Here is a 14,812-nt window from a genome sequence, read left to right as displayed (position 1 = left end):
AAATAATAAATAAAAATGTTCCAACATGTCTGAAATACACACACACACACACACACACACACACACACACACTGATCAAACAGATGCCATTTGAGCCACATGCATTCTGTCATGGTATCATTTAACTCACAGCGTTCTTTTCATCTCTTTATTTTAAGACAAGTATACAGACAGTGTTTGTACTGTGTCCCCTCAGATAAAACACAGTCTTTGCATTCCTTATGAAATGTATCTGTTGAGATTTGGGAGGGGTGGGCGCCAGGTGTTGGGTTACATCAAATTACAGGGCCCTCCCTTCCCTATCCGGGGAGGACAGCGTCAAGTTCAACAGAAAGAGCAAGAATTAGACCGGAAGCTCGGTGACTTTGTTTTCAGAATAAAAACGCAAAATGTATCTTGTCAAAAGGACATCACAGAGAAGCAAACTTTATTTAGACACACATAATGGAGCTAAACATACCCCCTTTTATTTCGAAGATGTGCAGTATTTTACCACCCATACAATATGAAGTTAGTTTTTGACAATATGTTTGCATGTTTGCAATATGTTGCAATAGGCCTACAAGTTTGTTTCACTCAAAAACAAATAAATGGTGCAGCATTTATTTCTGAAGTTCACATTTGAACAGAGCCAATGAGTCTTAAAGGGCACAGTGTTATTGTTTATCAAATATGTTTTATTTTATTTTAGTTGTTAGATTTGTGTTTGTTTGTTTTTGCATTATTTCAAATGCTGCAAAATTCAAATTCAGATAATATAAAAATGCGTGAAGTTTAGTTTGACCTGTTATTGTCTTGTTTGACTATGGTTTGTGACAACAATGCTGTTAATATTAAATTGGACTTCAATTGGGATTATTATTTGAAATGAAAAAATGGTTAGCATCAAGAAGTTAGCATCAAGTTTTAGTTTCTAAAGGTCAATTAATGTTGGTCATAAGTCATTAAATATATATTTTTTAATTCATACCAATATCAAAGCTCCATAATTAATCCAAAAAAATGTTGATTGTGAACATTGGTTGTCCTTAATTTGCTTTAGAAATCCCTAACGTTGGGTTGTATTTAACAATTTACTTTGAAAGTTCCAACCGGAAGCCTTATCTTTGTTACCTGCAGATACATGACAGCGTTGGAGAAGAGAAGTGAAGATTGTTCGGCGGCGGACCCTCCAGCCCGGAGCGCACGCATGTTCAGTGGACTCGAATGGTGTGAAGCCCCAGATGAGGGACTCAGACGTACGGGAATGACAGCCGCTGTCACCAGGAGTGACAGCTTTCACTCTGAGCTTCTCCTCTAAAAACTCTTCAGCTGACAACCAACACTGATCCGGATCGGATCCAGACAGACAAGGACTATGCCAGAGATGGAGAAAGGGAGACCACCGGAAAATAAACGCAGCAGGAAACCTGCGCACCCCGTAAAAAGGGAGATCAACCAGGAGATGAAGGTGAGAGTGAGTTTGTGTGCCACTAATATATGTGTATCAAGTGAGACGTGTTGACCGAGCGATAACTTTTGTACGCGCACAACCTCTTCCTACTCAGAGCAGAGCGAGAGAGTCGACTGCGCACAGATCAATGCTGGGAATAATCAGACACATACTGTATTTGTTTTCAGTCAATGCTCTCCTTGTGTCTTTTATGTAAGCAATCATATTTCATGAAGCCACTTTTGCTGCAAAAAAAAAAAATCACTGTGATCTTCAAAGTTTGCACTCCTTGGAGAACAATTAATTAATCATAATAAACATAATCTCGAAATGTCACACGGAGAGACACAGGACGTTTTAATTATAGCGGTTCGCAGTGAATAAGAGTAGGTTGGCCTTTGGCTATTTGGGACGCCATATCAGGCCAGCTGTGGCCGGACGCGCTCACCGTAATGTCCAGTGGAGATCCAGATGTGCGTCACTTCTTCCCCGCTCTTGCGGTGCGCACACTTGCTGTACCACAGAGGCTAGCCCTCATGCCTCCCAAAAGAGAGAGGGCATTTATATCCTGCAAATAGCCTACCTCAGCCTTACACTGGGAAAAACACTAAAGCACTATGACACCATTTTAAAGAATGTAAATATCACATCAGAATAAAGTTAGTGTTCAGAGATAATGTTCATTAGGGCACTTCCTTTCGTAAAAGCTCATCTGTTACTTGCTTTAAAGGACAGTCACAGTTAAATCACAGTAACAGACATGATTCCCTCCCACTATTATGAGCCCATTACTGCATGGAAACTAATCCATGGATTGTCTGCTTTGTTTGGGTTTGGACACTGGCTATTTGAGAGTATTGACTGTGGTGGTAAGGGATATCTGAAGCTCCTTCGAGCAAGAGCGCAGAAATCTAAATAGACAAGCAACTTTCCTTTGGGAGGAGGGGGGGGGGGGGATTTGGGCCTTTTCGTGAGAGAGGAAATGTGTTCTTTTTGTGTAAGTGGTTTGGATTGTAGCGTTTGATATCCAGGGGAGGTGTAGTGTTACAACTTAACTAATTTTAATCAAAACATGTGAAACGATATCCCCTCTTGATGTGAGCCTGCCTGGGCTGAAGCTCAGGGTCGGCCCCGGTTTGTTGCCTTTGGCTGCGACTCTCTCTGTGGTTTGGGATATGGCTTGTCACTCTCACAAAGCAGATGTTTGTCTGAACTGCCAAAAAGAAACAAAAACAATATTGTGGGAAGTGGAGGGTTGGGTAAAAAAAAAGAAGAAGAAATGCCCGTCTTTCGTTAGCAAGAGAACAGAGAGACTAAATGAAACTGAGCTGTATGAATAAAGGAAAGAATACCCAAATTAGATGTGATGTGAAACATTAAGTTCAATTGTAAAGTAAAATCATAGAGATGAATGATGGCAGAGGAAAAAAAGACAGACAGGAAGGCAGGCAAACTGATTTCTAGCTCAGCTGAGGTCCAGCCTTGTGTTGTCTCTGTAATACATCTGTTTCAACACCACATTCGGACCTACTCCCTCCACGTCAGACCCGAGCGCAGCACCAGACACCGGATACTTAACTTTAATCATCGTTAGGCATATTTAGCTGTATATGATACGACTGCTTGCACTCACCCACACACTCTCCCAGACACACACACACACAGCAGAAAGTGAGCAAGCAAGGGAGAGATCCATTTCTTTGAGGCCCTAGAGCAGAGCAGAGGTCGGAGTGAGGAAAGCAGGGGAAAGAATGTGCAGTCAGAACTACAGCACTACAACACCACCAGAGCAGACTGGCTGTGCTGGAAAAGGGTGAAACCTGAGAGTCAGCGCTGTGTCGGGTGTCAGGGCTGGAAGGTGCTGGGGTGGATGGGGAGGATGGTGAAGATGGGAAGGGGGGGGGGGGGGGCAGAGGAGTGAACGAGAGGCAAGGGGAGGGATAGGGAAATCAGAGGAATAGAGAGAGTGGTGGACACTGGAGAGAGAAGAAGGGAGAGGAGTGGGGCATTTCCGAGAACCGTGGGACCTCACTGTGGTGTAGGGTGTCCCGCTCTGATTTCTGCCTGTTCCGGATCAGGTTTCTCCTCCAATTCGGTTCTCCCAAAGCCACAGAGAGAGGTGGGTGGATAAAGAGAGAGACCTTTGTGTTTTCTGTTTTTTTTTTCATCTGGACGTAATAAAAAAAAAAGAAAGAGGGGATCACACATCCCATCTGCGGGAAACAGTTTTCTTTTCTCCCTCTTTTTTCCAATTAAAATAGATAAACAAAGGATGATTCATAGATTTCACACTGGTGTTAGATTTTAAACCTTTCCGTCTCAGATTTAGCAAGAGTAAACAACATGAATACATCATGGAAAAAGCGTCATACTGTACTCCACTGTGCCCATATTCATTTCCCCAACTGGGCCGGGGCTGAGAAAGAATCCCTTGCATTGATTCAGAGTAGGAAGGTCTGATTATGTTTAACATAGGATAAAAAGTTCCACTAACAACCCTAAGATGTACGGTCACAATTTCCCATTTGCAGGAAGGCTATGGCTCAGTTACCCCTATCCATTTACATGGAGCGTTAATCAGTGATTTCTTTTCCTCTTTTTCTCATGCAGACGTTTGCAGAAAGCACCATGAACGAACTTCTAGGATGGTACGGCTACGACAAGGTAGACCTCAGAGACTCGGAGGCCAACGAGATCAGAAACTACAGAGAGAGGCGTCAGCATGTGTCTGTGCTTAAAGGTGAGAGCAGGTGTCAACAGTTAGACCAGATTATTCTTGAATTTACACCGACAGGTTCTGCAGGTTTCAGTCCAGACATTTGAGCAGATGAATTAACTAGACATACTCTCCTGTAGTTCTCAAGTTTCATTCACTCAGATACATCTATTGTTTCTCAACACGACTGTTCTGAAAAGTTAGTCTAGGGCATTGTTATTGGCACAGACGTTACTACAGTATCATGTAAGCCATACTGTGGATTTATGCTATTATATTACATGAAAAATCAATAGCATTATATTGTGTTTATGTCTTTTAGAGAACTCATTGCCAAAACCCAAGAGCCTGGATACCAAAGTCGGTAACACGGTCCTCGCCATGAAGAGTGGAGAGAGAGAGTCCTCCAGTGTCCCTTCCTCTTCACCCTCCTCTTCCTCAACATGTTCATCCCTGACCACATCCAAAGAGCACACGAGTGCCCCTGTCATTGTCCCCCTTATAAAGCCATCAGCAGGTATGGGGCTACCGGACTACATATTAAGTGATTTTAGTTTATAGCGTTGTTGCCCCCTAGATTCACACGTGCACAAATAATCCACAACTTGTATTGTGTTTGTATTTGATAAGTCAGAGTGCAGGGTCAGGAATGTGGATGGGGTAAATATGGGTTTCAGAAATGTCATCATGGCTCCTGCACATTTGTAGAAGCTCTCTAGAGATTAACACCACACTGTTAAATATAGTATTAAGTCAATGTATTATTGCTCTAAGTAAAAAACAATACTGAGATAAATTACTTTGGAAATTGTGTTGCTATCACACTAATAGCTAGTTGAAGCTCAGGAGGAGTCAGCTCAGTTAATGTGAACAAGTTGTGCAAGTGTAGTAACATATTCTGATATGAACCTATGTGTCTAAAATAAGGTTCAATTTAATTTTCTGTTGTTTTGAAAGTTTACTCCAGCATCTTGGGTCTAAAATTAAACAATGATTAAAATAGATATGTGCTTATTTTCAAAAAGGTTTGAGAGTGTCATCAGGTTGAACAGCGTAGGAATTGTTACCCTTTCCTGCATTGTCCTGCAGCACTGTACATATTCTGTATACTGTACATATACTGTATGTACAGTATAACACTCGATGTTGAACCTAAGGCATTGTTTCATTTCAATATGCCAGAGTACAAAGCCAAAAACAATTTAAACATGTGTCAGGGTCCATATACCTATGGACCACACAAAGCAGTGATGCAGATAATTAGAAATAACAGGGGTGCAGCAGGATCTCCGGCCTCCCTCAAAGAATATAGCCCCAGTACTTCTTAAATTAATTCACAGTGGGATATGTCCCTCTTGAAGTTTTGGATTTCATGATTCTCTAACATACTGATATTATTCAAACATACTTGATCAGATAACTGGCTAAAAGATCAGTTATGCAAATTGCACTCAATAGTTGACCTTAAACTTTTTTTCTGCTTTTCCCCTGCAGTGGAAGATGTACAGAATGTGCAGATAGTGTGTGTTTGGTGCCAGAAGGAAGGGGTAAAACGCTACTCTTTATGTATGGGTTCAGAGCTCAAGAGCTTCTGCAGTGAGAAGTGTTTTGCCGCCTGCAGACGGGCCTACTTCAAACGCAATAAGGTTAGTTGAAAACAAAAATGTTATGCAATACTTATCAGCATCACTGTTTGCAGTCACAAACATTTAGATATAGCTTGTACATAATTGGTGAGATGTTGGAAATCCTGATATCTATATGGTAAAGAACTGTAGATTTGTTTTTATATTTTAGAATTTTGAATTCAGTAGACTCTCACACACAAATGCACATCCACTCACACATACAAGTACTTTATATGGACAGAGTTTGGGCCAGCTGTGTCACTCTCGATACACAGGAGACCTATCGTCAAGGCATCAAGTGGTTTCTGGCAGTTAAACAGTCCTTCTGAAACATAAACCCCTGATCATGTGAGGTCATAACTGATGGATTAATTTACAGAACTTTTAAAAGGGAGGATCTCTGTGAGCACAGTTTCTAGTTATTATGGAGGACCCAGTGTAGGAATGGAGGAAGGGAGGTCAAAGTTTGTAGAGGACACTTAGTATCAGTTTCGCGTTAATGGAGGAGGGGCCGGCCATTAAGTGGCTCTGGTCTGGAGGACAGGAAAGCTGCAACTATGGAGAACCGCTCTGATGCACATTGCCGTCATTTTTCACCTTCCATTATGACATGGATATACCCTCTTTAGAGGTGCGGTGTGACAAGCAGCTATATCGCCTTTCACCCCCACTGTTGTTTATACTGTGATAGGTTTATTCACACGATAACAGAGACAAAAAGGAGGGCTGAACAGACTCTGCGCGCAACAAGCCTTCTAGTTTTTCGGAGGCGGGGAGGAAAGCATTGCCGTTGGCTTGTCGCTGCTTGTCTAAGAGGAAAGCCATGAGGCCTAGGCGAGGTGTCCACTTTCAGTGCATACCTTACCTTCAGCTGCCTCATGTTTCGTAACTCAACACTACTCACAGAGATGGGGGAGAACTCAGATCTCCAGCAGATCAGCTTACACGAATCAAGAGGAATTTCCTATATTAATACTGGCAAGGCCATTAATAATATGACAATACATCACCTGCATTATCTCCCTACTTGGTTGTAGAATCATATCTGTTTCACAACACAGTGGTTTCCCTTTGTTGTACTGACCTTTAGGGTTTGGTGCCATGCCTAAAGTTGAAACTGCTTTTAACCTTGATGACAAAGCGATTAATTCGAAGCTATTTTCTGCACTTGTTATGTAAGAAGCCCAAATTTGGTTTAATGACCGCAGACTAGTTCCAGTGTAGCATTTTTATTTAAAGCAATCCACAGCTACAGTACATCATCATGAATTGGAGAATAAATCCATCAAAAGAAGGATAAACTCAGAGCTGAAAAACCGCTTCACAGGGTTCATGTCATGTGTGTCATACTGTGGTTTTCCTATGTCAGGCCAGAGATGAAGACCTCCACGGTGAGAGATCTCCCCAGCACCCCCATACAGAGGACTCGCCCAGACTGGTGCTTAAGATAAACAGCAATGTCAGAGTAAGAGGACACTATCAATGTATCTTTTCTTTTCAAATGTAAAGTATTATTATGAATGTGTTATAAAATGACATGAGTAAACAGCTTAATACACATGTAGCTTGAGTTCTTCTTACCTTAAGAGGTTGGGATATAGTCAGCCTCCCATTACTGCATATTTGTACAAAGGTCTTAAAGTTTTCATCTAGAACCTATCACTTCAATGACCCTCCACAGTCTCTCTCCCCTGTGCCACAGGTATGCGATTGGTGCAAGCATGTCCGTCACACTAAAGAATACCTGGACTTTGGATCTGGGGAGGAACGACTCCAGTTCTGCAGCACCAAGTGTCTGAATCAGTACAAGATGGATGTTTTCTACCGAGAAGCTCGTGCAGCTCTCACCAGCTCCAGCCCAAACAGAACCAGCCAGGAGGGGCGGGCGGACACCATTGTGGCTGGGCAAAAGCTACTCACTCCTGAATCTTGGAGCAGCAGCAGCAGTGGAGGAGAAGCTCGTCATAGAAATCTTTCCCCTAGAGGGCCTACGCCAATCCATGGATCAACAGAATCCACCTCCATATCCCCCTCAGAGGCCTCCTCTTCTAATTCAAAGATCCCTGTCTCTGGGATGAGGAGCCTGGAGAGACCCATCCAGCCTCCTCCTCCTGCTGTGGCGGTATCACCCCACCATGCTACCTTTCATCCTCGTCCCCCTTTGGAACATCAGCCGTTACCTCAAATCCACATGCCCTTCATCAGACCTCCTCTTCATGCTCAGAGCATGAAAAGCCCTCATGTTAACCCTACCAGACACCCAGGCCCCCCTTCAAGCCCTATTTACAGACCTCCTCACTCTCCTCATCCTGCAGCACCCAACCTCTTCAATGAATCCCCCTGGCATGATGCATCCCTTCCCAGGAGCCTACTTCCCTGGCTTGCACTCCCCTCCTCTGAACATGATGCAAAGAGGTCCTATCCCAATGCCTCACATGATGAACTATGGCATTCCTAATTTTAGCCCTCTTCTGCCCCAACCCACTGTCCTGGTGCCTTATCCCATTATTGTTCCCTTACCTGTCCCCATACCCATTCCTATCCCCATTCCATACCCTGCCAAGGCAACCCTAGAAACTCCAAGTCACAGTGGAGTTATTCAACCTGTGCCAGATGGGGTAGACAGAGGTAGATCCAGGGATACCAGGCTGCCATCTCCAGGGATCCTTGAAGCGTTCAGCAGATTGATAGCCAACAAATTGGGTGGAACCTTGAGTCAAGGTCTCCCCTCACCAAGTGAGCCCAACACAGATTGGGTTAAATCAGAGAGGCCATTCCCGTCCCCAACATCCACACAACACAGTGGAGCATCCTCCCCGAGAGCACAGTACAACAAATCCCCCTGCTCAGCCTCAGGGTCAGAGGGGCTGACAGACTTTAAGCAACAGCAGTCAGAGCGACAAGTTATCCAAAGGGTTCTTCAAAGGACCCAAGTAAAGCCCAGTGCCAATGGAGTGGTGGACCTGTCAGGGCTGAGAGAGTCAGGAACTGGGCAGGGTACCAGATCAGGGCTTCACAACATCATCAGACCCACCCCTCCTCTACCACAGTCCCCTTCACCTGACACTGTCTACCACCACCAGGACACTCACACTCCACCTTCACACACCCCACCCAGCCCTACTGGGAGCGGCCATCTGTATGATGCCAGATGCTCTGCTTTCAAATCTCATGACCACAGTCCAAATGGGATGTCCTCCTCATCCACACCGGCCAGTCCGGACTCCTCCTTACCCAAGAGAGTACCAGCACCACCCCCTGACCCTGCGCTCAGTGAGCTGGAGGCCATCAAAGAGAACAAGTGCTCTGTTGTCGGCCCAGTGCGGGTTGAGGGCCCAGTCAGTCTGTCAGAAGAGCCCTTAGCAGTAGTCGTGGAAGTAGGAGAGGACCCCCATGTTCCTGATGAGGACCATGCCTATGCCCTGCCCACAGCGCCAAAGACAGGTGGGACCACCACCCCGCTGCTCTTGCCCAAACTCAGGGACAAGGGTAGCCTGCGGAGCCCTGCTAATATGCCCAGTGCTGGAGACATGGAGCCAGCTCTGAAGAGGCGATGCTTACGAATCCGTGATCAGAATAAGTAGAGGATGGAGGTGAGAGATTCTATTACAAGGCAAAGTATAGATATAATTGGTTTCACTAGCTGTTATATCTAATATTACTGAGTTGTACATTGAAAGAAGGGAGAAATGCCACATTGACTGGCATTCACTGCATTTTAGAGATTGTGAGGTACATTTAAGTAGGATACCAAATTGACCCTATCTGTATTTACATAAACTTCCTAAATCCTGTTGCTTTGTTCTGTGTGGCAAATCCCACCCATGTGGTATTCTGTTTTGGTTAAATTAAAAACCAGCAATTGTTTTTAAACAGCATTTGAATAGGGATTGGAAAATGTGCGCGTACACACATACACAGGGCAAGCTTAATCACAGGTATCACAGTATGCGCATGGTCACTAAACAGCATGGCGCCAAAGAGAGAGAATCCCAGTAACCTGGCACTCCTTTGGGCTCTAAGGTTACAGCAGGGAAAGGAGGTGGAGGGCACAGGCAGTGAGAGTCACTTTGAAAGGCAATCACTTCACCACAACCTGACAGTCACAATGCTTTGTTTGCTTGGCAGCCTGTTTTGTAGGGAACATTTTGCCAAGATATGTGAGTATGTGTCTGTTTAAGAGGGAGAGAGAGATTTCTACATTTTCACCAATTAGCTGATGTTTTTATCCAGAGCCGTTTGCGATGTATGAGAAGGTACTAGGTGAAGAACAGATGGCTGCTGCTAAATCGAAACTGTGACCTGAGGTTATGGGATGATCTGTCCAAACTGACACTGAGACAGATCAAGTGAGGTTGATAAAGTGTGACCCCAAAGTCAAACTCTTGCTTCTTGCAGTATGAACGGTGAGGCAGTGCAGACACGTTTCTGAGGTCATTGTAGAGACAGAGGTGATTGTCAGGCAGACTATAAGGCGCTGTGAACATGAGAGCCAGCCCTCATGTGATAGAGCTCTGGGGGCTTCACTAGAAAACACAGGGGCAGAACCAGAGCGTTTCGATTACACATGTCATAATGACACCCTGTTCTGGCTTCGGCTCGTCTCTCTCCCATGTATGAGTTTAGCACTCTACTCTCCTCTCCCCTTTCAATCCTTTCCCTTTTCTTCACTCACCACCGCTGTCCTCTGCCAACCAGATGTTGTTGTTAGAGTACAGCAGAAAATCCTCCTTACTTTGGACCAATCAAAGGGCCTCTTGATTTCACTTGCCTGATTGGTAGTCCAAATGGCTGTAACACCACTCGTTGCCCTCACCTGCTGGTATCTCACCATAACAAGATCATGTTACCATTTTACTGTATGTCATGACATTAATCTGCTGCTATTACAGGTTAGATTTCAACTGGCCTGCTTTAAAATGATGGCTGTTGATAGAGAAAACACAACATAAACCTTTATCTTATACCCCAGATGTTTTGTGTCAAAGTCGCAAGATTCCCTTTCATTAAATGAGTTCCAACCATTACTCTCTGTCATTTGTTGTGGCTTCATGCGTCCCCTTAGTAACCAATACATATGAAATCACAGCATGCTGCTTGTGTCGTGCAGACGGATTTATGGCCCTGCCTTGTGTGAAATGGGAGCTGCCCGCCGTATGCGAATTACTTTAGCTTGCCACCTCTGTGCTCTGAGCCGAACATTGCTGTCCTGTTCCATTGTCTCCACTGCTAAAAGTCTTTAAAAAATCTCCCACTCTGACAGAATCAGCAGCCAAGTGAAGGATTTCACCTCAGGAAACAGCCCATTTTTTTCGTCTCAGTTTTCTTTGCCTTTATTTGGGATATTTTATAGCCCCATGTAATCCGATCCCACCACATGGGTATTCGCTGAGCGTTTGAAACTAAAACGCAATGGGACAGAGGGAGTACAGAACCCTGGTTTGGCCCTTACATGACAGTGTGTGTGCGTCTGTTTACGTTTAATATGTGTGTGTTTGAATGAAAGTCTGTGTTAGTGTGTGAGAGAGAAAGAGGCCAGATGTTCTTGGTTTGATTGTGCCCTGTGCGACAGTTATCTGAGTGTAGACACGACTAAAAGCCTCATTCTCAGCGTTCATGTAGAATAGGTGGATTAAGGAATGAGTGTCCAGAGCAGGAGGGGTTGATATAAGATATCCTAGAAATCGAAATTAGAATCAGCCCAGAATCTATAACATCTCACCACTCTTTCTCCCTCTCCCTCTCTCTCCACCTAATGAACAGACTCCCTGTTTAACACTGTATGGCAGTGCCAGATTCAGTGCCACGCCCTCTTGTGGACAACACCAGTGCTCACACCCTCCGGCCTGTCCCTCAGCCTGTCAGCCCACCAGAGTGCTCTGCCTGTAGACCAGCAGGGTGCCAACCCAGGAAGCAGTCCAGATGGCCATGTTATCACAAGTCAACGTGGGGGAAGAACACAACACAGTCACACGTTTTGTCTTGGACCAAAGAGTATTGCTGGTGTGTTATGTTGTGTTCAGTGATCGCTTGATATGGAGCATCTCAGATCTTCTCCCTGTCTGACATTGCCCTGAAGTGTGTGTGTGTATGTGTGTGTGTGTGTGTGTGTGTGTGTGTGTGTGTGTGTGTGTGTGTGTGTGTGTGTGTGTGTGTGTGTGTGTGTGTGTGTGTGTGTGTGTGTGTGTGGCTGCCCAGATGCGCTCCTCCTCCTCCTCCTCCTCCTCCTATCCTTGCTCCATGCAGCAGACAGGGCTCTGATCAGCCTTGTGTGGTCTTCTCAGATGGAGCCTGAACATGATCTCTTTCCAGGGGAAACGGTTTGTTTTCCCTGCCCGGCCCGTACAAAGAGCCACATTGTTCCTCTCCCCATATCCCACGCTGACTCCCCACTCCAGGTTTTGGGTTACCTGGCCGACAGGGTCTCAGACTTCAGGAGCTTTTTTATTTTTTTGACCGGCAGCCAGGAATATAGTATACCTTTCTCCCCTCCACCTCGCTGCCCAATCTAAATACAGTACACAGTAACACACTAGTTCTGAGGCTTGATCCCTCACAACTGAATGCCTGTGATTACTGTGAGAGAAATTCTGCTGAGATTAGGACTTTATCATTTGGCAGTTTATACACTGTGGGTAGAGAGCCTGGCTCTGAGGAGGATGGATGCTCCCTCTGCCTCCTCTAAAACAAAGTATAATGAGATAGAATATATGAGCTGACACCTACTGATCTACAGTAGCTGAGATGGTATGTGGACACTTAAGTCGTCCTGATGACGCTGGTCCCTGACCTTTCACCTGACCTGCTTTGACAGCAAATCAGAATTCAAATCACTTTTAGCACCAAGTGCTATGCATGGCACATGATAGTTTACCTGATCCTGATTCAGATTTTTTTTTATGTCACTAGATCTGATCAGACTATTCTAAAAATTAGGCTGGTAATATTACCAAATGTGGTGTTATACTCAACCATGACATGCTGTAGTATGCAGCAATCAGTATTACAGTTTCCAGCTGTTGGGGATACCTCATGAGATGTGATCCGGATAGATCACTTCAAGGCTGTGTCAACACTTGTCCCATTGTAAGATTTCAGTTTTTCTTGTTGAACTCTACACAGATACTATTTGATGTTATATTAATTTATGGATGATGCATCTGTAGATTTTCACAAAAAAAAGTGCTTTATTTCTTCATTTGTTTTTTCTGTGATTGTATTTTGTAAGTGCCGAAGCTCTTAAATGACCCTTGTCTTTATGTTTATATACTGTATCCCCACTAGAGAGCAGTGTTTGCCTTTGTAACTTTGCACCTGCCCTTAGTTGACAAGAAAGCACCAGGAGACCCATAGGCAGCCTGCTCAAACCCATATGAGTACACAGAACAGATAGACTGATAGCCAATGCCAAGTCAATAGCTTTTCCTCCACATCTCGTTGCCATTATTTTCTCTTTACATCCTAATATTGCCTAAAATCATAGCAGTGTCAACAAGACCCAGGGTTCCCTTCAAAGCCTCTTCTTAATGAAGAGTTCAACAGTTACCTGGGATAAATAATCATCATGACCTACTCCTAGAATAACTCCAAATGTGTCCCACCCCTGCCATCATTCCAAAATGACATGCTTATCAGTTTGTATGTATGTATGTGTGTGTGTGTGTGTGTGTGTGTATGTGTGTGTGTGTGTGTGTGTGTGTGTGTGTCTCTGTGTGTGTGTGTGTGTGTGTGTGTGTGTGTGTGTGTGTGTGTGCCTACAGCAGCGACACATTTCTCCCCACTCATTCCAGCCTACATCTTCACCACAGGTCATGCCATTATGTTAGTTTCATCCTCGGCTGGCCAGGGGACTTTGACAGTGATGACATCACTCCATGCAAATAGCTGTGGTGTCAACAAGTGGTCTTCTACTCTGATGCCAGAGGCCGAAACAGACATTGTTAAAGACTGCCATTGTTGGTTCTATTGCACATTTTAATCATTGCCATTTCTGACCTGAAACAGTATGTGTGCTAATCCAATGTTTGGACAAAAAAAACCTTTTGTGTCAGAAATGTTGTTGCTGTTGTTGCCTGAGATTCATTGGTACTTTCTGACCTCCCCTGTTAAACATTTAGCCCACTGAATAGATTATTCACAGATTGTTTGTATTTGAATATAGATTCAGTAACCGGGAGCTTTGGTGGAGACCTCTTTGTAAAGTAAAATAAATAAAAGTTATTCTAAGAGCAAGAAAATGTGGTCTGTTTTCACAGTTCTTCATTTTGTATCTATAGAACTGATATTGTGTTGTGTTGTAACCTTCTGAATCTAAATGTAGGCCTGTATTATCCTAACTCATTTACACGCATAAAACAATTATCAAGGTTTTGAGCTGTAGCTAAGGATCCTTTCACAAGCGGTCCCTGTAATTTTCTATTTTTAGTGGCTGCGCATCAGCATTCCTAAAATACTGAAAGTTGGTCGAGGCCCTGAGCTGTGACGGTAAAACAGATGAATGAGATAAGAGAACAGGAATTCCGGCTGGGTGAGGGCTCGGTGGGAGCACTTTGGAGGTATTTAGGAGGCCAGCAGTAACCCGGCCTGGGAGAATTCACAGGGGAAAGACTAAAACTGCAGTACAGGAATCCTAAAAAAGCACTTATCAGTACGGGCCCACACCGGAAAACAAGCAAATGACATAGAATTCCTTTAATTATCAAGTCACCCACATTTAGACAGTATAAACCGGACGCAGGATTTGCCTTCATAATAAAAGCATTCATCAATTTGACCCATGAGCATGTGTTATGATGAGTTTTTACTATTTTAAATGGTTATTTGTTATATATATATATATATATATATATATATATATATATATATATATATATATATATAGTTATATATATATATATATATATATATATATATATAGTATTTTTTTTTAATTATTATTTATTATTCTGACTATTCTTACCATCTTCCTTATTGGCTAACTTTATAAGCAGTAGCATTTATTTTTGAGGTGTAATGTTCTATGAGAGGTTTAGTTTG

At 43.7% G+C, this 14,812-nt stretch overlaps 1 protein-coding gene across 1 annotated transcript; it reads left to right on the top strand.

Annotated features, from left to right (window-relative positions):
- The first annotated feature begins 1,125 nt into the window (after positions 1-1,125).
- LOC115003709 (sine oculis-binding protein homolog) lies at positions 1,126-14,004 on the top strand. Its single transcript, XM_029425609.1, is given in 8 exon segments — positions 1,126-1,450; positions 4,043-4,172; positions 4,471-4,665; positions 5,643-5,794; positions 7,146-7,241; positions 7,479-8,084; positions 8,086-9,369; positions 11,540-14,004. Coding segments are annotated over 7 exon segments (2,547 nt in total). The 5' UTR covers positions 1,126-1,357; the 3' UTR covers positions 9,361-9,369; positions 11,540-14,004.
- The last annotated feature ends 808 nt before the right edge of the window (positions 14,005-14,812 follow it).

Source organism: Cottoperca gobio, chromosome 24 (assembly GCF_900634415.1).
Source record: "Cottoperca gobio chromosome 24, fCotGob3.1, whole genome shotgun sequence".
Taxonomy (NCBI): domain Eukaryota; kingdom Metazoa; phylum Chordata; class Actinopteri; order Perciformes; family Bovichtidae; genus Cottoperca; species Cottoperca gobio.
Note: the sequence above shows the minus strand (reverse complement) of the source record. Positions and strands in the feature narration are given on the sequence as shown.